Here is a 24,280-nt window from a genome sequence, read left to right as displayed (position 1 = left end):
TCTTCCCCTTAGTCACACTGACTTCATTATCTAGTTCCTTACAGGCTTTAGTTACTACCTCCTTACTGTCCACTAACCTCCTCATTAGTTTAAACCCTCCCCAACAGCATTAGCAAAAGCAGCCCCTAGGACATTGGTTCCAGTCCTGCCCAGGTGTAGACCGTCCGATTTGTAATAGTCCCACCTCCCCGAGAACCGGTCCCAATGTCCCAAAAATCTGAACCCCTCCCTCCTGCACCATCTCTCAAGCCACTCATTTATCCTGCCTATTCTTTCATTTCTACTCTGACAAGCACGTGGCACTGGTAGCAATCCCGAGATTACTACCTCTGAGGTCCTACTTTTTAACTTGGCTCCTAACTCCCTAAATTCTGCTTGTAGGACCTCCTCCCATTTTTTACCTATACCATTGGTGCCTATATGCACCACAACAGCTGGCTGTTCACCCTCCCACTTCAGAATGTCCTGCAGTCGATCTGAGACATCCCTGACCTGTGCACCTGGGAGGCAACATACCATTCGGGAGTCTCGTTTTTGACCACAGAACTGCCTATCTACTCCCCTTACAATCGAATCCCCTATGACTATAGCCCTTCCACTCTTTTTCCTGCCCTTCTGTACAGCAACGCCAGCCACAGTGCCATGAACCTGGCTACTGCTGCCTTCCCCTGGTGAGCCATCTCCCCCAACAGTATCCAAAACGGTATAACTGTTCTGGAGGGAGATGACCGCAGGGGATGCCTGCACTGCCTTCTTGCTTTTTCTCTGCCTTTTGGTCACCCATTCCCTTTCTCCCTCAGCGATCCTAATCTGTGGTGTGACCAATTTGCTGAACGTGCTAGCCACGACTTCTTCAGCATCACGGATGCTCCAAAGTGAGTCTATCCGCAGCTCCTGAGCCGTCATGCGGTCTAACAAGAGCTGCAGCTGGACACACTTCTTGCACGTGTAGGAGTCAGGGACATCAGCCGTGTCCCTGAGTTCCCAAATTGAGCAAGAGGAGCATAACACCGCTCTGGGATCTCCTGCCATTTTTACTTTTAAGCTTAACTTAGTCCTACTATAAAATCAAATACTAAATAAATGAAATGAGAAAAAAAAATTTGTACCAAATCACTCTACTTACCAGCACACGATTAAAAAAAAGAAAAAGAAAAACACTTACCTTATCAACACAGCAGAGTCTTTTTTTTTGGTCAGAGGAGGAGGGCGGGTGGGAGACACTACACGTGTAGCGTCTCGGGTTTAGCCACTCTTCTGTCCATGTTTGAATCAAGGCTGTAATGATATCAGGAGTGGAGTGGCCTGGTGGATCGCAAACCAAGTATCAGTGAGCAGGACGTTGCTAAGCAAGTGCTGGTATTGTTGACGACACCTTCCATCACTTTACTGGTGACCAAGTGGAAGCTAATGGGGTGGTAAGTGGCTGGATTGGATTTGTCTTTCTGTGTATGGGATGTACCTGGGCAATCCACGACGTTGTTGCATAGATGCCAATTTTACAGCTGTACTGGAACAGTTGGCTAAGGGCACAGCAAATTCTGGAGCATGTCATCGTTAGTACTATTGCAGTAAGGTTGTCAGGGCATTGCTTTGGATGCATCCAGTGCCTCCAGCCATTTCTTGTTGTTTAATGGTCTAACACAAGATGTTTTTATTTATTCTTGAGGCTAACTGGGAAGGGCAGCATTTGCTGCCCATCCAAAACTGCCCAGAACCAGTGCACAGTTCCTGTACGCAAGTTATTTAAACTACCCTAAATATATTTAATATGTTGGTACTACAAGTACAACTGGAAGCTGCATCACAGGTAGACAGAGTGGTAAAGAAAGTATTTGGCACACTTAGAGATAGTAAGAACTGCTGATGCTGGAGTCAGAGATAACACAATGTGGAGCTGGAGGAGCACAGCAGGTCAGACGAAGGGTCCCAACCCCAAACGTCAACTTTCCTGCTCCTCTGATGCTGCCTGGCCTGCTGTGCTCCTCCAGCTCCACACTGTGTTATATTCGGCACAGTTGCCTTCATTGCTCAGATCATTGAGTACTGGAGCTGGGACATCATGTCGCAGATGTACAGGACGTTGCTGAGGCTACCTTTGGAGTATTATGTACAGTTCTGGTCAGCCTGCTATAGGAAGATTATTACTACATTGTGGAGGGTGCAAAAAGATTTACAAGGATGTTACTAGGACTGGAGGGTTTGACTTATAAGGAGAGGCTGGATAAGCTGGGACGTTTTCTCAACTGGAGCATAGGAGGTTGAGGGGTGACTTTATAGAGGTTTATAAAATCATGGGGGGTATTGATAATGTGAATACCAAAAGATCTTTTCCCTAGGGTAGGAGAGTTTAAAAACTAGAGGGCTTAATTTTAAGGTGAGATGAAAAGGATTTAACAGCCCGAGGGGCAATCTTTTCACACAGAGGGTCGTTTGTGTGTGGTATTAACTTCCAGAGGAAGCGGTAGATGCAGGTACAATCACAACATTTAAAAGATATTTGGAAAGGTACATGTAATCTTTTTCACAATTATATGTTCCAGACTAGTCAAGCAATATCTTCACATAGTCAGAGAACCATACTGATCATCTCAGTCCAGACTCCTATTTAGTGGTGGACTCACTGTGGTGGTACAGTCACTAACTAAATAGCATAAAAAGGGCAAAGAAACTGCCCATCGATCATTAACTACCGTTTCACCAATTCAAATGTCTAATTGGTACAGAGTTCTGAAGAAAGGTACTGAACCTGAAACATTAACTCTGCTTTCTCTCCACAGATGCTTCCAAACCACCTGAGTTGTTCTAGCAATTTCTGTCCTTATGCCTCATTTGGTACTACTCAGTATATCTGTTGATGGTAATCTGAAAGATGCTACGCAATGCATGCAAGGTGTGGAATTCAATGATCAATTGTTCTTTTGACCTTATGATGGAAGAAAAGTTATCGATGAAGCAGCTAAACATGGTTGAGCCTAAGACACTACCTTGAGGAACTCCTGTAATTATGTCCAGGAGCTGAAATGGATTACCTTCCCAAAGACCACAGTCCTCCTCCCTTTGTGATAAGTAGGATTCAATTATACCATGTCACAGAATTGCCTACTAACAACATGTGAAGGTGTAGCCACTCACCAGAAGTTGAACAGGTCCAGTTATATCGAACAGTTTGCTGCTCTAATATTATCACGTGAATAATACAATGGTATTATGCAGGAAACTAAACAAACGTCTCATCTGTTTCCACTGCAATGGGATCGAAGATTGGATAATAAACAGAAACTGAGAAACAGTAGGCACTTATCAGTTGTGGTATTGATTGTAAGAGTAGGAAGGTCATGTCAGAGCTGTACAAAACTTTGGTTAGGCCACAGCTGGGGTACTGTTTGCAGTTCCAGTCGCCAGCCTGGAAGAAGCTTGCAATTATACTGAGGGTGTGCAGAGGAGATTCACCAGGACGTTACCTGGGATGGAGTATTTCAGTTATGAAGAGAGGCTGGATAGGCTTGAGGTCTTTTTTTTAAAAAAAAGAGCACAGACGGCACGGGGGGATCTGTTTGGGGCGTATAAGATGACAAGGGACACGGACAGAGTGGAAAGGACACAGCTGTTCCCCTTATTTGAAGAATAATAATGAGAGGGACATAATTTTAAGGTGAAGGGCAGGAGGTTCAGAGGGGAACTGAGGGAAAAAAATTGCACCCAGAGGGTGGTGGGCATCTGGAAAACATTGCCTGAGAGGGGAACAGAGGCAGGAAACCTCACAATCTCAAAAAAATACATGGATGAGCACTATAAATTGAGGACACTGGAAATGTCGTAACATTTAGTGGAACTGCTGTGTCACAGTGCCAGGGGACCACAGGTGACAGTCTGAGCGGGATTTACACATTCTCATGTTTCCTCCAGGTGCTCTGGTTTCCTCCCACAGTTCAAAGATGTTCAGGTTAGACAGATTGGCCATGCTAAAAATTGCCCCATGGTGTTGAACAATATGTAGGTTAGATGGTTTAGTCAATGGTTTAAAAACCCCAAGTGGGGTTGAGGATGGAGTGGGTGAGGGGTGAGGGCGCAGAAATGCTCCTCTGATGGTGGATGCAGACTCAAATGGCCTCTTTCTGCACTTTCGGGATTCTATGATTCAAGGCTATGGGCCAAGTGCTGGAGCGGGATTAGCGTAGATAAATCAGTGCTGACTCGATGGCACCTTCTGTGTTGTATGATGAAATGACTATAAATACAAACAATTTTTTTTTTTTTTTTTTTAAAAGAGGAAGGATGCAGTGTATAACTGGTTGAGTACAGCAAAGATCTATCACTTCTTGGACCTCAGACACTGACCACATCAAGTGAGAGACTACACATGTACTTCAACATGGCAGCGGCGGAGTAAGCAGCATCCGAACTCCTCAGCCCAAGGTTCATCCATCCATCTGCTTTTTCCTTCTTTTTCTCTTCATCTCTTTTTTTCCCCCCTAAGATCTTAAAGTATTTTTTTTTAAGAAAAGAAAACTTACCTTGAAGCAGCCTAGGGCCCAAACCAGGCTGGGAACGACTGACAACCAGGGCAGAGTGGCTAAGGGCCAGAGCAGAGCAGGCTGGAGGCCCAGAGCAGAGTGAAGCAGGGACGGTTGCTGGACTGGGGACCAGTGCAGGCGGTCAGCGGCTTGCAAGCCCGGTCTGACCACATGTGGAAGCTCTCTGCGCTGATCTAATGCAATATGATATTATCTGTAATCTATTTTTCTGTAATCTGATTAGCTGACTATAACATTTATACGTTTATCCTTTTAACTTTATTTCTTATTTTCTAACTTATACTATGAATCACTTTAAGGCAATGTAACTTTTTTTTCTTTATTTCTCTATTTTGTATCTAAGACTTTTACCTAGGTACTTTGAATCCAAGATGGTGACGTGAGCGGTGACATTGTACACTTTTCACTGTACTCCTGTACATGACTACACGTAACAGGAAACAGAATTCTAATTCTAAAGACTAGGAAACTGGGTGTAATATATACAAGGAGATAGTAAGAACTGCCGACGCTGGAGTCAGAGATAACACAGTGTGGAGCTGGAGGAACACAACAAGCCAGGCAGTGTCAGAGGAGCAGGAAAGCTGACGATTCGGGTCGGGACCCTTCTTCAGAAATGTTCCTCCAGCTCCACATTGTGTAATATATACAAGGTTTTGTGCTATTTATTCACAATATTTATTGCCCATCCCTAACTGTCCTGGAAACATAGTGGTGAACCATTGCAGTCCACTGAACACAGACACACCCACAGTGCTGTGAGGAATGGGGTTTCTAGGATTTTGCCACAGTCACCATCAAGGAACAGCGACATAATTCCAAAACAAAGCCAGGTAAGGGCCTGCTGTGTTCATCCAGCTCTACACTTTGTTATCTAAGATAAGGCAAAGCTAGTTGGGAAAGTGAGGAGAAGGACATTAGGAGTCTGCAAAGGAGTACAATATACAGTGATTAATGTCGAGATTGTGATTATATGATTGTGTGAAATTTCTGCTTTAGTAAGAAGAATGAAAAATCAGAATTGTTTTTAAAAGTTAAGAGACTAGATGATGTGATTCAGGGTGATTTAGGTATCCTTGTACACCAAACAAGAAAGTTAACATGCAAGGGTAACAAGCATTTAAGAAGGTATATCAGCGTTTCCTGTAAAGTGGTTGAAGTACAAGAGAAAGGAATTCTTACAACAATTAGACAATAGTCTTAAGACCACAAATGTACAGTTCTGGTTTATCAAAGGTGAAGATGCTTGCTTACGAGCAAGTACAACAATGGTTCACTGGATTTATTCCTAAAATGGGAGGTATTATCCTAAGGAGAGTTTCACTCATTGAAAGGCAGAAAATTCTTTGAGGATTGACATGCTAGATGCTCAGAGATCGTTTTTCCTTACTGAAGAGTCTAGAACTAGGACCACCGTCTTACGAAAGACAGTCTGGTGGTCAATCTGAGATAACAAGGTGCAGAGCTGGATGAACACAACAGGCCAAGCAGCATCAGAGGAGCAGGATAGCTGACGTTTCGGGTCTAGACCCTTCTTCCTAAAGTGGTCCTAGGCCCGAAACGTCAGCTATCCTGCTCCTCTGATGCTGCTTGGCCTGCTGTGTTCATCCAGCTCTGCACCTTGTTATCGCAGATTCTCCAGCATCTGCAGTTCCTACTATCTCTAGTGGTCAATCATTTAGTAAAGGTGAAGAGAAATACCCCCACTCACTGAAATGTGCGGTAAATATAAAACTTTTTTTCAGACATCACGGAGTCTGAAAACGCTTCGTAACCAATGGAATATTTATGTAGTAACCACTATTCTAGTATAGGAAATGTGGCAGGAACATTCTAATTTGTAGGAGATTGCTATGCACAATGTAATTATCAGGTGATTAATGTAATGTTTTGATAAAAATATGCTTTGATAAATAATGCTTTGATAAGAATACTGAGGATAGATCCCCTGCTATTCTTCAAAACAGAGCCATGGGATCTTTTACATCCAGCCAACAGGCAGTCATGTCACCTGCAAATGGCTATATGCTGGGAAGGTCTTTCTCACAAATTTGAGTTTTTTGAGAAAATGACTAAAATTATTGATGAGGGTATAGCAATCTACATGGACTTTAGTAAAGAATTCAACAAGATCTGTCGTGGGAGGCTGGTCCAGAAAATTAAATCACATGAATCCACAGTGAGTTGGTAAGTCACTTACAAATTAGTTTGGTCATGGAAGACAGTGGGTAGTTATGGAGGAGTGTTTTTCTGACTGAAGGTTTGTGACCAGTGATGTTGCTGTTGCTTGTTTGGATGAAAATGTGGGTAGTCTGATTAACTTGCAGATTACACGAAAATTGGTGGAGTTGTGGATAGCACTGAAGGTTGTCAAAGGATGCAGATCAATTGGAAAGTTGAAATAGCAGATGAAGTTTAATCTGGGAAAGTGTGAGGCATTACATTTTGGGAGGTGAAACCCAACAGGGAAGCACACAGTAAATGGAATGACCCTTACGAGCATTGATACCCAGCAGATCTTGGGGTGTAAGTCCATAGCTCCCTGGCATTCGCAACATAAATGGATTGGGTGGTCAAGAGGCATACGGCATGCTTGCCTTCGCCAGTTGGGCTATTGAGAATAAACTTGGCAAGTCAAGTTGCAACTGTATGAAACATTAGTTAAATCACATTTGGAACACTGCATGCAGTTCTGGTCACACTATCAAAAAGCTATGGAGGTTACCAGAATGTTGCAGGGATTGAAGCGTATCAGCTGTAAGGAGAAGTTGGACAAACTTGGATTGTTTTCTCTACAGTGTTGGAGACTGAGAAGTGACCTGATCAATCATGAGAGGCATGGATAGTCACAAGGTGGAAATGTCAAATACTAGGACATTTGGGTTTAAAGTGAAAGGGGGAATGTTTAAAGGAAATGTGCAAGGCACATTTGTTTATGCAGAGGCTGACAGGTGCTGCCAGGGGAGGTGGTAGAAGCAGATTTTTAAGAGACATTTAGACAGGCACAGGAACAGGCAGAGAATAGAGGGATACGGATCATATGCAGGCAGATGAGATTGGTTTAAAATCGTATCATGGTTGGGAGATACATGTTTGGCTGAAAGGCCTGCTCATGTGCAGCACATTCTACATTCTCTGTTCCATGTTCCAAAAATGCAGTATTCTCTCAATACTGAGTGTCAGTATAGATTTTACATTCAAAGCTTGGTATAGGACTAGAATCAGGACCTTGTAACTATTAACTAAGCTACCTACCCAATGGTTGAATGATGAACCAGTTTCAAATAACCATATGGTCTATCCCTGCTCCTATTACTTATGCTCATGCACAATCGTCAACTGAATGTGAGAATATAAGATGCAAATATCCTTCACGATTTGACTACCAACCAATATTCTCATTGCACCAATTATGGTGAATGGGAAGTTTCCATCTTCTTCCATCAAGATCAGTTTTAACTCTTGTATTGCTTAACTAAAGATACATTTTGTGGAAAATGTTCATCTCGTACTCAGCAGGGCATACCACAATAATTCAAACTCAAGGGGAAAATCAACATATACCCTGTATAAGAGGAGGATGCTGCTTCATTGGCAAGTAGAATCTGTTTGGTAAAGGCATTGTAGTGGAGAGTGCACCCATTAATGCTGATTGACAGTGAACAGCTAAGGTTTGATAAATTTTAAACTGGTTAGGTTAACAAAGCTTCTCTATGTGTATGCCTCTACCAATCAGAATCTACTTGCTAACCAATCAGTACTCTCCTCTCATGTAGGAAGAATTTCAATTTTTCCCTTTGAATTTATATTCTTGAGAAATATCCTGATGAGTGCACGATGAAAAGCTTCCATAAAATGCTTTTTTCTCCCCCAAAAATTACTCAAGTTTATACCACAAATGACTAACGTTAACTCTGTTACAATTCAAGGCCAGACCCAAGTTATTTTATAATCTGGCTAAGGACGAGTAATCTTTTTTTGAAGAAGTGACAGGAGATTAAAGCCACAAGATCTCACAATTTTGAACAAACAACATTAAAACTGCAATACAATCTGTAATACATGCAACACTTATATTCTAACATCCAGAATTAACACCTGCTAAACATGGGCAACTGACTGTGATGAAGCACATCACAACACACCAAAAGCCAAATGCAATTGAGCCATGGATTGAGCCATTTATACCATGGATTTCTCAACAACTGTCAGTTCTAACATCACTTTTTTTGGGGGGTGTGGGGAGGTGGGTCATCAGCTCATTACACTTCACAAGGGATTATGATTCATCATGTTTGCAAATCAGGCCTTCAAACTCTCCTTCAAGAGCCACTGTCATGCACTGCCTCAATAACTTCTCCTGCTCTGACCAGTCACACTCCTTTCCTGGGTCTATGCCTCCACAGACTCTGGAAACTAGTTTTTACTCTCAGGCTCAATGCCAGCTTTTCACCAACATTTAGCTTCACCAAACTAGAATTATACCTAGGATTTTCCCTTAAGTCTAATCTTGTCAAGTTATATAAAGTAAATACTGCTTATGGACTTTTCAACTCCCCACTCTCAGCTGCACTGCAGTATTAGTAGCGCATGGCTTCTTCAGAGTCCCTGCAAACACAGTAGCATTTCTGGAGCCCTAATTCCAGCACTTCCCTACTAACTCCTGTGACCTCTGCCTAAATTCTAAGAACAGAGATATCCAATTGCTGTTGGTGCTTCTCACCAAGTTTCCTAAACAGAACCGTAATAGTTCACTTACCTTCCCAACAGTACAGCTACTGAACTACTGAACATAGAGTCTGAGACAACAAGGTGCAGAGCTAGATGAACACAGCAGGCCAAGCAGCATCGTAGGAGCAAAAAGGCTGACGTTTCGGGCCTAGACCCTTCATCAGAAATGGGGGAGGGGAAGGGGGTTCTGAAATAAATAGGGAGAGAGGGGGAGGCGGATAGAAGACGGATAGAGGAGAAGATAGGTGGAGAGGAAACAGACAGGTCGAAGAGGCGGGGATGGAGCCAGTAAAGGTGAATGTAGGTGGGGAGTTAGGGAGGGGATAGGTCAGTCCAGGGAGGACGGACAGGTCAAGGGGGCGGGATGAGGTTAGTAGGTTGGAGATGGGGGTGCAGCTTGAGGTGGGAGGAGGGGATAGGTGGGAGGAAGAACAGGTTAGGGAGGCGGGGACGAGGACGAGCTGGGCTGGTTTTGCGATGCGGTGGTGGGGAGGGGAGATTTTGGAGCTTGTGAAGTCCACATTGATAGCATTGGGCTGCAGGGTTCCCAAGCGGAATATGAGCTGCTGTTCCTGCAACCTTCGGGTGGCATCATTGTGGCACTGTAGGAGGCCCAGGATGGACATGTCGTCTGAGGAATGGGAGGGGGAGTTGAAATGGTTCGCGACTGGGAGGTGCAGTTGTTTATTGCGAACCGAGCGTAGGTGTTCTGCAAAGCGGTCCCCGAGCCTCCTCTACTTCTTTCACTCTCATACACAGACAAACACTCTGGCTTCAACGTCACTGCCCTTCACCATACACTCCTCTTTAATGATCCTTGACCTGTCCTGAATAGGCTGTTGAAAACCTTGCAACTATTCCTACCCTAGTTTGTGGCACAATTGGCATGCAATTAACATTTTAGAAAATGTAGAAACCACTTAGAATTGTTTGTGCCAGGAATATTATACTTTTCACAAAATACTAGCTTCTTCAGCACAAATAATGCTTACAAGAAATATTCATTACAACTCAGTGACACCAAGCACCCAAAGCGATGGAGCACTGGTTAGAGTCAAGTTCCATAGTGAAGCTCTGCCAGCAATATGCAGCAAACTCAACCTCAGAACAATGTTACTTTGTCATGCTACTGGGATAGCATGCTGGAAATCAAGCCCAGATATTCTTAGAATTATCACAAAAATTAAAGACTTTAAAACGTATGAAAAGGTTCCCCAATTTACCCGATTTCCAGAAACAAGTTGATTGAAAGTACAGACCAGGATTCCGCATGTACCGAAAATTACTATTTACTACAAGTAATTAGTCTCTGTCTACAGGTAAGAAATTAAGAACCCCCATAGACAGTCCACCATCTACATGGCACAAGTCAGGAGAATGATGGAAAATTCCCAATTTCCTGCAGAAGTGCAGCTTCAATAACACTCAAGAAGCTCAACACCATCCAGGGCAAAGCAGCCCGCTTGATTTGTACTACATCCACAAGTATCCATTCCCTCCACCAATGACACTCAGTAGCAGCAGTGTGTACTATTTACAAGATGCACACAGAAATTCACCAAAGATCCTCAGACAGCATGTTTCAAACTAATGAATCACTTTCATCTAGAAGGAAAAGGACAGCAGATATATGGGGACACAACCAGCTGTAAGTTCTCCTCCAAGTCATTCACTGTCCTGACTTGGAAATATATTGCGTTCCTTCACTGTTGCTATCAGGGTCAGAATTCTGGAATTCTCTCCCTAATGGCATCGTGGGCCAACCCAGCGGCTTGGAGTGGCTTACATAGGCCAAACTGGAAGAAAACTGACAATAAGGATACACGACCACCAACTAGCCACCAAGAGACATGACCAATTCTCACTTGTCTCAATACATATGGACAAAGAAGAACACAAATTCGATTGGGACCACACATCCATAATACCACAAGCCAAACAGAGACGTGCCAGGGAATTCCTGGAGGCCTGGCAGTCCAACTGGAACTCCAACAAACACACTGAATTGGAGCCGATATACAAACCACTGAAAAACAGAACCGGGAGTGATGCCAACCCCCCAGCAAATCGAGGCACATAAATAACAAGCGGGATAGAACAGTGATGCTTCACCGAAGGTGCACTGACAATGTTACCCAGCAGGGTGACGAAACATCTGCAATCAGACACACTGGCTCGGCGAGCAAGTCTACAACCTCAACGGTTCCTTATGCAATAAAATAGCAGCCTTATCTTTCCACAGTGAGTGTGATTCATATTTATAGCAATGTATTTCTTTACACTCATTGAGAGACCAACAATAAAATTCCATTTTGAGATGCTACTGTAACAGCAGTGTAATCACAGCAAATTCTTGCAATTTGCATTTTGTGACATATAATTTTCGGTCATAAATTTCAAGGTTTTAAAAAACAATTAATAACTGAAAGCACCGTGAATACGATGTTATTTTTGCAACCAATGTTTCATACATTTCTTAATTGAAAGTAGACAGCAGAAATTGAATTCTGACACTGGTGAGTGGCTTGGAGGAGAACTTGAAGGTGATGGTGTTCCCATGTATCTGCTGGCCTTGTCCTTCTAGATGGAAGCGGTCATGAGTTTGGAAGGAGCTGTCGGAGGATCTTTGATAAATTTTTGCAGTGCATCTTGTAGATAGTATGCACTGCAGCTACTGAGTGTCGATGGTGAAGCAAGTGGATGCTTGTGGACGTACTGCCAATCAAACAGGCTGGTTTGTCCTGGATGGTGTCAAGCTTCTTGAGCATTGTTGGAGCTGCACCCATCCATGCAAGTGGGAAGTATTCCATCACATTCCTGACTTGTGTCTTGTAGACAGTAGACAGGCTTGTGCTGGTTAGAATGCTGCTAGTTGGTCTTTCTAATCTAGAGGCTTTGGCTAGGTTAAGAGGTACAGAGTGGCTGGTTCACTTACGCAAGGCCTTTGAATTATCAATTAAAAGTCACAGCTTGCAATAACTGCCAAAGGAAAGATCAACTGGTTTTCTTCAGGTTTAATGTAGCTTTTACTGCAGAGAACTGACAGCTCCTAAGTTGGTGGACTGATAACTTCTCGGTATCTTCTTTATATCCCTAAGTTGTTCAGATATCTGAGAACCAATCACACAATTGTTGGCAGGCAAAAAGTCTTTGCCATTGATAATTGGTCACCAGCCCAGCCACCAAACAGTTATTGCATCAACCATGGTTCCAGTTCATTTGCAACTCGACTTTAACCATTGCTCAAACAAGCAGCTGCATAAACAATGCTTGCAGGGAATGTCCAGTTGCTTGATTTTTAAAATGTGCAGTAATCATTGGTTTTTAAAATTATTTCAATCCACATATAAGAACACAGAAAAATAAAAAGACATGGTCTGTACACTGCACTAATGCAAAAGTTAAAGATCAAAAATTAGAAGTAATGTTTGCACCAAATTATACGTGCTGAACAGTGTTCCAGGTTTTCTGTTTAAGAATACTCATTTACCAATTCTTTCCACGTCTTTATTGTTCTTCCATTACAGAAGCAAAGTGTTGCTTCAGAAAAGGACCCAAAATTCCAAACAAAAATCAGTTCACAGTTTTGAAAACAGTTCAAGCCAGCACTGAAGTTACAAAGATTTGCCCAAAAGAGTCTAGAAACTTGCATGTTTTGGACTGTCAGCTGAAAATAATGAGAGAAGAGTCATGGAGTCACAGATTGGAGAAATTTTGCAACAGTGTCTTGAAAAAATATTTTAAAAGTAGCTGGGAATAACTGAAGGAGTGAAGTTATTAGACATGACACTGATTCCAAGAATTAGCAATTTTTGCAGCATTCAATCATCAAGTTACAAACAAAGAGACAGTGGGAATGGAACTGGCCAAATGACGTCCTTCTACACTAACAATTCTGTGATTCCGTGGGAATGCATGTGTGCTACTTGCAATTACCATGGAGTGTGCAGGAATTAATGCTTTTCTTTCAAAGTTCAAATCAAACTCCTGTTTTAGGAGCTTACTTGGCTGAACACACAGACACAACCAAATACAGGATGCACTATATTAAATATTAGTTCTGCAAACAGCAAAACCTTTTTTGAATATGAGTCCGAGAATAACAGCCGTAACAGCAGGTTCTGTGTGTATCAAGAATGCAACACGATTCTGGGGCTACATATAACATTAGCAGCAAGAACCAGCTATTACGTAGTACAAAGACATTTTAATTTGTTGTTTTACTTTAGACTATCCACTGTAACAGCACATAATCCACTTAGTGGTAATTCATAACAGGAAGGGGGCAAGCCAAATGGGAATTTTCCATATCTCATCTACATTACAATTTCTTTAGCTATCGGTTTAAGTAATTATGGGAGTAGTTGCAGAGAACAGTAGTCATTCATATTTAGATCTGGTTACAAAATGGGTGACTGCAAAAAATCTGACCAAAACAAACCAATTAAAGATTTAAAATAAATCCACAAGTCTTTAGACAATACAGTAAATGCAATTAGATTTAGCATCCGTCGAGTCAGAAAGCAAGCTCACATCAGTAATTCATTATATAGGAATCCTATAGAATTTAAAAATTCTTTCATACAATGTGGACATCACTGACAAGGTCAGCATTTGTTGTCTATCTTTAATGATCCTTGAATTGGCTTGCTAGGTTAATTCAAAGTGCGCTTAAGAGTCATACAGAGGCTAAACCAAATAAATTGTCTTCCATAAAGGACACGGATTTTAATGATATTCATCACTGGTCATCATCACTGAGATTAGTCTTTAAATTCCAGATTTTATCAATAAAATTTAAAATTCATCAGCTACTGTTGTGGGATTTGAACCAGTGTCCTTGGTATTTCCTTGGCCCTCTGGATATTTGTTCAATGACATTAGCACTTATGCCACCAATCCAGGTCAACAGTTTAGTACTGTAAATCAGAGAGTGGTGCTCTGCCAGATGTACAATCCTTTGGACAAGACATAAAACAACACTATTCATGGATAATCCTATGGCACAATGTAAATCACAAGACTAGAAATTGGGCATTCATTTTCTACCTGTTTTACCATTCAAATTGATCACAGGCTCAGTGATCTGTGACTTAACTCAGTTCATGTTTCTTTGATTTGAATCCTGCACTACTGTCACTCAACAAAAATCCATCAATCTCAGTTCTGAAAAGTTCATCTCATCCAGCATCTGCAGTGTTTTAAGAAGGAATATTCAATATTTCACGACCCTAACTGTGAAAGAGCAATTCCCAATTTCACTCTCAAATGAGCAGGCTACACTTAAGATTGGCCCTCTTTGTTATGATTATCCCCAGAGAAAAAAGCTTCTCTATGACTAAAAGAAAGAGCTTGTATTAATCTAGTACCTTTCACAACTTGAGAATTTTTCAAGTGCTTTACAGCAATTTAAAAGATTTTGCAGTACAGTTTTGAAATGTGAGAAATGTGGCAACTGATTTGCACACAGAACAGTCCCAAAAAGAGCCGACACAATGACTCGATCATTTGTCTTAGTTCAAAGTAATGATAAATAAGGGATAAATAGTGGATAGAAAATAATTAGTTTATTACTTTAAACATCCTAATGAGATAACCTTCACATTCTCAACTCAGGAGATTACATTCTAAATCCATACAAACTGTTCTCAGGATTTAAGACCTTAGGCTCTCGTATTATTTTGGTAAATCAATTATGCATCTCTTTAACATCAACATCTTTCATGAAGCACGCACACTTCAACAAGTAACTAGATAAAGCAATGAAGCATTATGGCTACATGATGCCAAATAAATCCAAGCATTTGTTACAAAAAGAGATAAAAAAGTGTGGTCAACAAAAATCATGGGAAATGACAGCATATACTAATAACAGACATCCTGAAAGAAGTTTAATTCCAATGCATCCAAAAATTCTCTTATGCCTATTTATTTCCCAGTGACACTTAAATAATGGTTTCCACCAGAAGTGAACCAAATACGTCACACAAGATTTGTATGTATTCTGGACTGTCTCAAAAGTCTTTTTTTTGTTATCGTGGAAATGAACTGAAGCCTCCACTGTTTGAAAATCATGTTCACTTGTATCTTCAACAATAGTACATTAAGCAGAGGGCAACTAGGGATGGGCAATAAATACCAGCCCAACCAGCAATATCGACATTCTGCAAGTGAATTTAAAAAAAAAATCATGAAGACCCATTGAGGAAGCAACCTGGGAGGAAAGAAGAAACAATACAGCTGAAAAGTCAAGACAGGGTACAAGACGAATAAACTTAGGAGAATTGTGCCTCTATCAAGCAATAAAGCTGTAAGTGAAAGACTTTCTCCCATCTTAACTCAGGCTAAATTTTCCACTTTTACTGTAAAACTTTGACGAGCAAAAATCAAGGAACATATCTGTCTATTCCCAGTTTGGGTTTCATTACTCATCAATGCCATGTACAATGTGCATGCACCTGTGTCCACCATTTTAACATTAGCTCAAACACCATGGTCAGATTGAGCATACAAGAACTCTTGGAGGAACATTAGTGCAAGAGAAAACATCTTGCAAATAGGTACACTTCTTAAAAATTAAACAATATTAGAAAAGCTAAAACTGCGCAAATCAAGTCCAAACGAATACATGAACACAAACTATTTTAAGAAAACAGAGTTCACGATGAGTTCTGGAGGAGGGTCACAGGACTTGAAATGTTAACTCTGCTTTCTGTCCACATGCTGCCAGACCTGCTGAGTTTCTCTAGCAGTTTGTTTCGGATCTTCAGCATTTACTATTCCTTATTTTATTGCAAACTACTTAGTAATCATTTGTTCATACCTTGATGGCAGAATATGGCCAAAACATTTGCATTGTACTCGGAACTTTATTTCCAGTTGCAGTAGATTGTTGAGGGCCTTAACCCCAGTACCTAAATACCTATGTCCTTTTGCATTAGCTTATTTGTCACAATTGCAGCAACATAACAGTTGAAAAGTTGTAGGCAAAAACCCAGACACACATTGAATAGCAAGTCTGCTGGAGGCCAGAGATGGGAAACTGGATCACAAGTATCTTCCAAGCCATATTATGGAAATCACAGGTTTAAAGGGCAGGTTTCAAACTGACAAACTCACAGTTGGTTCATGGCAGAGCTGTTAATGCAATTTAAAACTTATTTTAAGAATTATAAAATCAATTTAATATACAACCTCAAGATTAACCGAGACGGATAATTTACACGGCCACGTTAAAATTCAACTCTTTCTGTTGGCAATGGTTGTAAGCTCACAAACAGGGCAGCTCCAAGTTGTGACTCTTTTCAATGTAAATTTACACATGAATAATTAACAACTAGCAGCCCTAATAGTTCTCATTTTAACTCTTCAGTTGCAATTTGAAGTGAAGGATTTCAACTGCTATATTATTTATCAGCTGGCACTAACCATAAAACATCAGAATTATCAGCTCTTATACTAATAATTACATATATGCTGAAAACCGAACACTGGAAAGAAGGCTGAAATGCAAGTGGAACAATCATAACATGAAACTACTGCAACCATTGATAAAATGGGTGCCTAAGTACAGAAGCAAGACTTATTTCTATGATTTTAAATGCCAGTGCAGTCAGAAAACTAGTTAAACTTGCAGACTGACTGCTTGAAGTTAACATGTAGCAGGCTAGAGCTTTCCGCACTGCTTTTCAATTCTCATCTGAAAAATAAATGCCTGCACCTTCACTTATCCAAAGAACAGACTGGGAACTTAATCAGCGGCACTCTAATAAATAAAGTGATGCAAAGCTATCAATGTAAAATAATGAAATAAACATGTTGATGACTGTAATAGATTTATATCAAGATGTGCACATGCACAACACTAAGGTCTTCAACCTGAATATGAACTGTTCATTGCTGCACATTGCTCCCAACCTACAAGCTAGTTTATGTCCTTGTATTAAAAAAGTAACAAAAAGTACAATTATTTCTAAATAGAACTAGTCTGCTACTTTCACAGACAACCCTGTGTACAGATATCACAGAATGCCTGGTAGTACAACACAACCATTCACTGTATTTAAATTTTCAGAAACAAGCAGTTTTTTTAAAATCGGATACGAACAATACAACAATGATCACAATTTGTAATACTTTCAATAAATACAATCTATGCTTATGTTTGATATTTAAAAACAATTCATAAATACATAAAATGATGCAAAAGAGCATGTGGATTTGAATTCATAATTCGGTTAAAAAGCATTTTAACAAGTTATTAAGAAGGAGCAAACCCCGTAGGGGATATAGAAGAGACATACTGATTTAATGTAGATACATAATATAAAGATGGAAGGTTCCGTCAGTTAGGCACAGAAGAGATAGGCCACAGGACCAGTAAGTACCTGATTTTTCTCGGAAGATTCTGTGTCAGTACTGAAAGGCCTGTTGAAACGGAATAGTGCACAAGCAGCAGAACAGACAGCGATACCAGGATAGCTGAATTAATGACCACCGCCCCGCCAACAAAGCCAAACACAAACAGAAGCATGCAACCAGGACTCATGGCTCTGTGCTGGCATGGTTGTGTTCGGAGACCAGAACACCAAGGGGAAGATTACACAGGGGTTGAGGGTGTATCCTTGGAATGAAAAATCTGTCACTCAACCACAGCCACAAAAGCGTTTACTCGAAACAATGCCATCAGCACACCCAGTGAGCTACATTCTGCAGCAGCTCACTCAGAATGACATCATTCTGCTAATACTTAAAAATCAAAGCTGATCACCTCAGCATCACTGCTGCAGCACTAGCAACCATCACTCAGTTATCCATCCCCTCTCAGCTAACCTGCTCATTGGCTGCAAAAACACACAGCTTACGTAACAGATGCACATAAAAGGAACTCTCATTATTCATCGCAAATAGCCAGAATGGGATCTCACATGGTATACTCAATAGTACAAGCTTTCAAGATTAGAATCACCCTTTTAAAATATTAAAAATAGAAAAGATGTTTTTATCAACAATATCACAACTATTAAATCAGTGCTCTCAGCATAATTATTTTATCTTCAACCTATTAACCAGCACCAGCTCTATTAGACAATGAATTTGTCCAACATCAGCCAAACTATTGTTCACTGCTCTGTCATTAGACAATTGGGTCATTGATCACGTTCCAGAAATGCATCAATATTTCTATTCTGCTGAAAAGGATACAGGACAAGTGAGAATGCTTACCTAATTCTGTTATGAACTCCAGGTTCCTGCAGGTCTGTCCCGAGCAACTGGTGAAGTTTAGTTCGTTCCAAGTGCTCCATGTAATTGTGGATCATCTGCGATGAAGATGGAGGAGAAAAACGTCAGGTGTATCAATATTTTATTACTCCTACCTTTCATATCATATGTTTTTCATTTTGAGTCACTAGCAGTGCATATATATTTATGCAGTTATGTTTCTTCAAAAGCTCATTTGTGATTTTAGATTGATAAGGGGGTGAGCAACGTCCCACAGCATTTTCAACAAATCATTGAGAATTTAACCTTGTACTCCTTTTTAAATGGTTAGAAGGAATGAAGATTTATGCAGTTTGAACCGTGTGTTGATATCCTGACAATAGCTTAGAAGAATTCATTTGAACAAGGAATGGCACTACAATAACTCTATCATGTACTATGTTTAGTTTTGTCAACTCCCATTAACTTAGCTTTCTTACTACATCACAGATGATACATTTTGCAGTCAGTGAGGTTTGCAATCAGTGACATCCCTCGTAACATAAGGATTCACTGTTTCCTATTCTTTCACAGGATGTGGGTACTGCTGGCTGGGTCAATATTACTACCCATCCCAAAATACCCCTCAGGTAGCAGTGATGAGCTGCCTTCTTGAACACAGCAAGTCAAGTGTGTAGGTACACCTGCAGTGTTTTTAGGGAGGGAGCTCTAGGATTTTGACTCAGTCACAGAAAAGGAGTGATGATATAGCTCCAAGTCAGGATAGCGTGAGACTTGGAAGGGAACGCGCAGGTGGGTGTTGTTCCCACAGTGGCTCAGTGGTTAGCACTGCTGCCTCACAGCGCCAGGGACCCGGGTTCGATTCCACTCTCGGGCGACTGTCTGTGTGGAGTTTGCACATTCTCCCCGTGTCTGCGTGGGTTTCCTCCGGGTGCTCCGATTTCCTTCCGCAGTCCAAAGATGTGCAGGCTAGGTGGATTGGCCATGCTAAATTTCCCGTAGTGTTTAGGAATGTGTAGATTAGGTGGGTTATAGTGGGGTGGGTCTGGGTGGGACGCTTTGAGGTTCGGTGTGGACTTGTTGGGCCGACGGGCCTGTTTCCACACTGTAGGGATTCTATGATCTATGATCTGCTGTCCTTGTCCTTTGAGATGGCAAAGGTCATTCATTTGGATGGTGCTATCAAAGAAAGCTTCATGAGTTGTTGCAATGCATCTTGTAGTTGGTACACAATGCTGACATTATACATTAGTGGTGGAGGGAGTGAATTTGAATTTGTTAAATGGGGTGCCAATCAAGCAGGCTGTTTAGTCTTGGATGGTGTTGAGCTTCTTGAACATTACGGACATGTTTTCATCCAGGCACGTGGAGAGTATCCTATCACACTCCCAAGTTGTGCCTGTACTACAAATGTCATGCATTGGAAAGATAAAAGGCGAATTACTTCCTGCAGAATTCCTTGCATCTGACTGCTCTTAAATTAAACTACACTACATCATACACAACAGATAAATGCTTCAAATTAATGAGGATTCTTCATAATAGTTTTAAATGGCTCAGGAGGTTAAAATTCCTGTTTCATTGAATGCAATGACAAAAACCTAACTTTGCTATTAAAATCCTCAGGAGTCAAATCTATTCTCAAAACATTCCCCTGATCTGCATTCAAAGTGGGACAGAAACCATTACAGAGCAGATATACTAGATTGTGTGAGATGGGGAAATTCAAACAGCACACCTATTCTACAGGAAGGGGAACTATCATCTTTCTTTACCTATCCATGCGTGTTTTTGTTCTGTTCATTCATGGGATGAGGCCAGCATTCATAGCCTATCCCTAATTGAGAGGGCAGTTAAGACTCAACCACATTGCTGTGGGTGTGGATTCAAATGTAGACTGGACCAGTATGGATGACAGATTTCCTTCCCTAAAGGAATTAGTTTCTAGAACAATTGACAGTGGTTACATGGTCGCCATTGGGCTAGCTTTTAATTGCAGATTTTTATGAATTCAAATTTTGCCATATGCCTTGATGGGTTTCAAACCCATGTTCCCAGAACAATAGCCTGGGATCCTGAATTACTTGCCAGCACACCAATGCCTGCTTACCTTAAAGTCTCCAAAAATTAACCGACGAAGGAAATCTTACTAAAACTGTGTCTTGATTAGAACCAACAAGATTAGAGAGAATGGCACTCATGGTACAGTCACTGAAGAGAGTATTCCCAATTGACACCATACCTTGAAACATTACTTTTGCACTGATTGCTTGACTGAAATTAATGCACATATAGAGTAGAGAGATCACCTTTGTGGATTCCCCCACCATTTGATGACCTTGGTTTAGATACAAGAGTAATCTGTAGGAAGGGAATGGGTAACCATCAGGCAGAGCAGGAGGGCTAAGCAGGCAGTGCAGGAATCTCCTATGGCTATTCCGTTGCAAAACAGATACACCATTTTGGATACTGTTGAGGGGAATGGCTTCTCAGGGAATAACAGAACCACCATGATTGGCTCTGCTGCAGAGGGAGGGAGATAGAAGCATAGAAATGCTACAGTTATAGGGGATTCAATCTTAAGGGGAATAGATAGGCGTTTCTCTGTCTGCAAACGAGAGCTCGGGATGGTGTGTTTTTCCCCTGGTGCTAGGGTCCTGGATGTTTTGGAGCAGCTGCAGTACATTCTGGAAAGAGGGCAAACAGCCAGTGGTCATGGTACATGTTGATACTAACGACATCGGGAAAAAACAAGGGATGAGATCCTAAAAGCAGATTGCAGAGAACTAGGAAGACAGTTAAAATGTAGGACCTCAAAAGTGGTTATGACAGGCTTACTACCTGAGCTAGTCAAAGTAGAAACAGGAGGATATACAGGATGAACACGAGGCTGAAAAGACAGACAGTGTGAGGGGAAGGATTTCAGATTCATGGGGCATTGGGACCGATTCTGGGGGAAGTGGGACCTGTACAAACTGGACGGGTGACACCTGGCCAGGACCGGGATTGATGTTCTAGGGCTGGTACTTGGTACAGTTTGGGGAAGGTTTAAACTACAGTAGCAGGGGTATTCAAACCAGAGGAATAGTGCAGTAGATGCAGAAATTGAGGGAGAGGTAGAAACCAGGGCAAACACGACGAAGGACAGGCAGGAATATGCTGTTGAAAAGAGCAGGGGAGATAGTCTGAAATGCATGTGTTTCAATGCAAGAAGTATAATTGGCAAGGGAAATGAACTTAGAGCTTTGTTTAGTACTTGGAACTCTGACATTATTGCGATTACAGAGACTTGGCTGAAACAGGGACAGGACTGGCAGCTGAATGTCCCAGGATTTAGATGTTTCAGATGTGATAGAAAGAGAAGTAAAAGGGGTGGTAGAGTTGCATTACTGGTAAAGGAGTATCTCACAGCTGTACTAAGGGAGGATACAGCAAGGCAGTATGGGTAGAACTAAGGAATAGGAAAGGTGAAACCACAATGCTGGGGAATACTACAGGCCTCCCAACACCCAGCAGGAGATAGAGGATAGAAAACGTAGACAGATTTTAGAAAGACGTAAAAACAGCAGGGTTGTTGTGGGTGATTTTAACTGCCCCTTTATTGACTGGGACTCACTTCGTGCTAGGGGCTTGGATGAAGCAGAATTTGTAAGGACCATTCATGGAAGTTTCTTGACACAGCACGTAATCAGTCCAACCAGGAAGGGGTTATACCGGACCCAGTTTTGGGAAATGAACCTGGGCAGGCGAGTGAAGTTTCAGTGGGGGCGCATTTTGGGAGTAGTGACCATAATACCCTGAGTTTCAAATTACTCATGGATAGATGTAACAGCAGCCCTTGGGTGAAGGCATTAAATTGGGGGGAAGTAAATTACAAAAATATTAGGCAGGACCTGGAGAATGTTGATTGGAGGCAGCTATTTGAGGGTAAATCCACACTGGATACGTGGGAATATCTCAAATGGCAGTTGATAAGAATTCAGGAGCGGCATGTTCCTGCGAGAATGATGGATAGGTACGGCAAGTTACATGAACCTTAGGCGCTCAGGGGCGTTATGACCTTGGTCAAAAAGGAAAAAGGGAGCAGATCTAGGAGGACAGGAACTGACAAAGCTCTTAAAGTATATCAGGAAAGCAGGAAAGAACTTATGCAAGCAATCAGAAGAGCTAAAAGGGGCCATGAAAAGTTGTTAGCAAACATGATTAAGGAAAATCCCAAGGCTTTTTATACATATATAAAAAGCAAGGGGATAGGCAGAGAAAGCATTGGCCCACTCAAGCACTAAGTTGGGAATGTATGTGTGGAGCCAGAAAATGTAGGTGAGGTCTTAAACGAATACTTTGTATTAGTATTCACCAAAGGGAAGGAATTGGTGGAGGATGATCTCAGGGAAGGGAGTATCAAATTTCTAAGCCAAGTTGCTATTAAAAAGGAAGAGGTGTTGTGCGTCTTATAAAGTATTAAGATAGATAAATCCAGAATCCTGATGGGATTTATCCCAGAATGCTGAGGGAGGCAAGAGAACAAATTGCTGGAGCATTGACAGACATCAGTGCATCCTCTTTGGCCACAGGGGAGTCCCAGAGGACTGGAGAATAGCTAATGTTGTCCCATTGTTTAAAAAGGGTAAAGGGGATAACCCAAGAAATTACAGGCCTCTGAACCTCACGTCAGTGGTAGAGAAATTATTGGAAAAGATTCTCAGGGACAAGATCTATAAGCATTTAGAAGCAAATGGACTGATTAGCGATAAGCAGCTTGGTTTTGTGCGGGGGAGGTCATGCCTCACTAACTTAAGGGTCATAGAGATATACAGCATTGAAAAAGACCTTTCAGTCCAACTCGTCCATGCTGACCAGATATCCTAAATAAATCTAGCCCCATTTGGCAGCATTTGGCCCATATCCCTTTAAATCCTTCCTATTCATATACCCATCCAGATGCCTTTTAAATGCTGTAATTGTACCAGCCTCCACCATTTCCTCTGGCAGCTCATTCCATACATGCACCATCCTCTACATGAAAAAGGTGCCCTGTAAGTCTCTTGTAAATCTTTCCCCTCTCACCTTAAACCTATGCCCTCTAGTTTTGGACTCCCCCACCCCAGGGAAAAGACCTTGTCCATTTACCCTATCCATGACCCTCATGATTTTATAAACCTCAAAAAGGTCACCCCTTAGCCGCTGACGCTCCAGGGAAAATAGCCCAGCCTATTTAACCTCTCCCTATAGTTCAAACCCTCCAACCCTGGCAACATCCTTGTAAATCTTTTCTGAACCCTTTCAAGTTTCAGAACATCCTACCCAAAACAACGGGGAACTCCAGACTAGCACATGTAGAAAGACCACACATATGGACTAGATACTCAATTACGCTAGCAAACACCCCAATGCCCACAAACAGAGCTGCATCAGGACACTATTTAAATGAGCCACAACGCATTGCAACAACCCAGAACTATGCAAAGCAGAACAGGAGCACCTATACGGAGTCTTCAAAAGGAATGGATTTCCGAAAAGCACAATCCGCTGTTACCTCTGAGACAGACCACAACAGGAAGACACAACACGACCAGACTCACTAATCACCCTACAATACATCAAGGACATTTCAGAGATGACCACAAAATTACTCAGACCGCTAGGTATCTTTAATAAAAACCAAGAGAACTGCGGATGCTGTAAATCAGGAACAAAAACAAAGTTGCTGGAAAAGCTCTGCAGGTCTGGCAACATCTGTGGAGGAGAAAACATAGTTAACATTTCGGGTCCGGTGACCCTTCCTCAGA

At 41.6% G+C, this 24,280-nt stretch overlaps 1 protein-coding gene across 1 annotated transcript in view; it reads right to left on the bottom strand.

Annotated features, from left to right (window-relative positions):
- LOC109917313 (C-Jun-amino-terminal kinase-interacting protein 4-like) overlaps positions 1–24,280 on the bottom strand; it is a 222,875-nt gene that overhangs the window by 131,715 nt on the left and 66,880 nt on the right. Inside the window, exon 3 of the mRNA XM_048611076.1 lies at positions 18,495–18,589. Coding sequence (XP_048467033.1) covers positions 18,495–18,589 — 95 coding nt within the window. The remainder of the gene's footprint in view (positions 1–18,494; positions 18,590–24,280) is intronic.

Source organism: Rhincodon typus, chromosome 23 (genome assembly GCF_021869965.1).
Source record: "Rhincodon typus isolate 14 chromosome 23, sRhiTyp1.1, whole genome shotgun sequence".
NCBI classification, from domain to species: domain Eukaryota; kingdom Metazoa; phylum Chordata; class Chondrichthyes; order Orectolobiformes; family Rhincodontidae; genus Rhincodon; species Rhincodon typus.
This window is presented reverse-complemented; position numbering and strand designations above follow the sequence as displayed.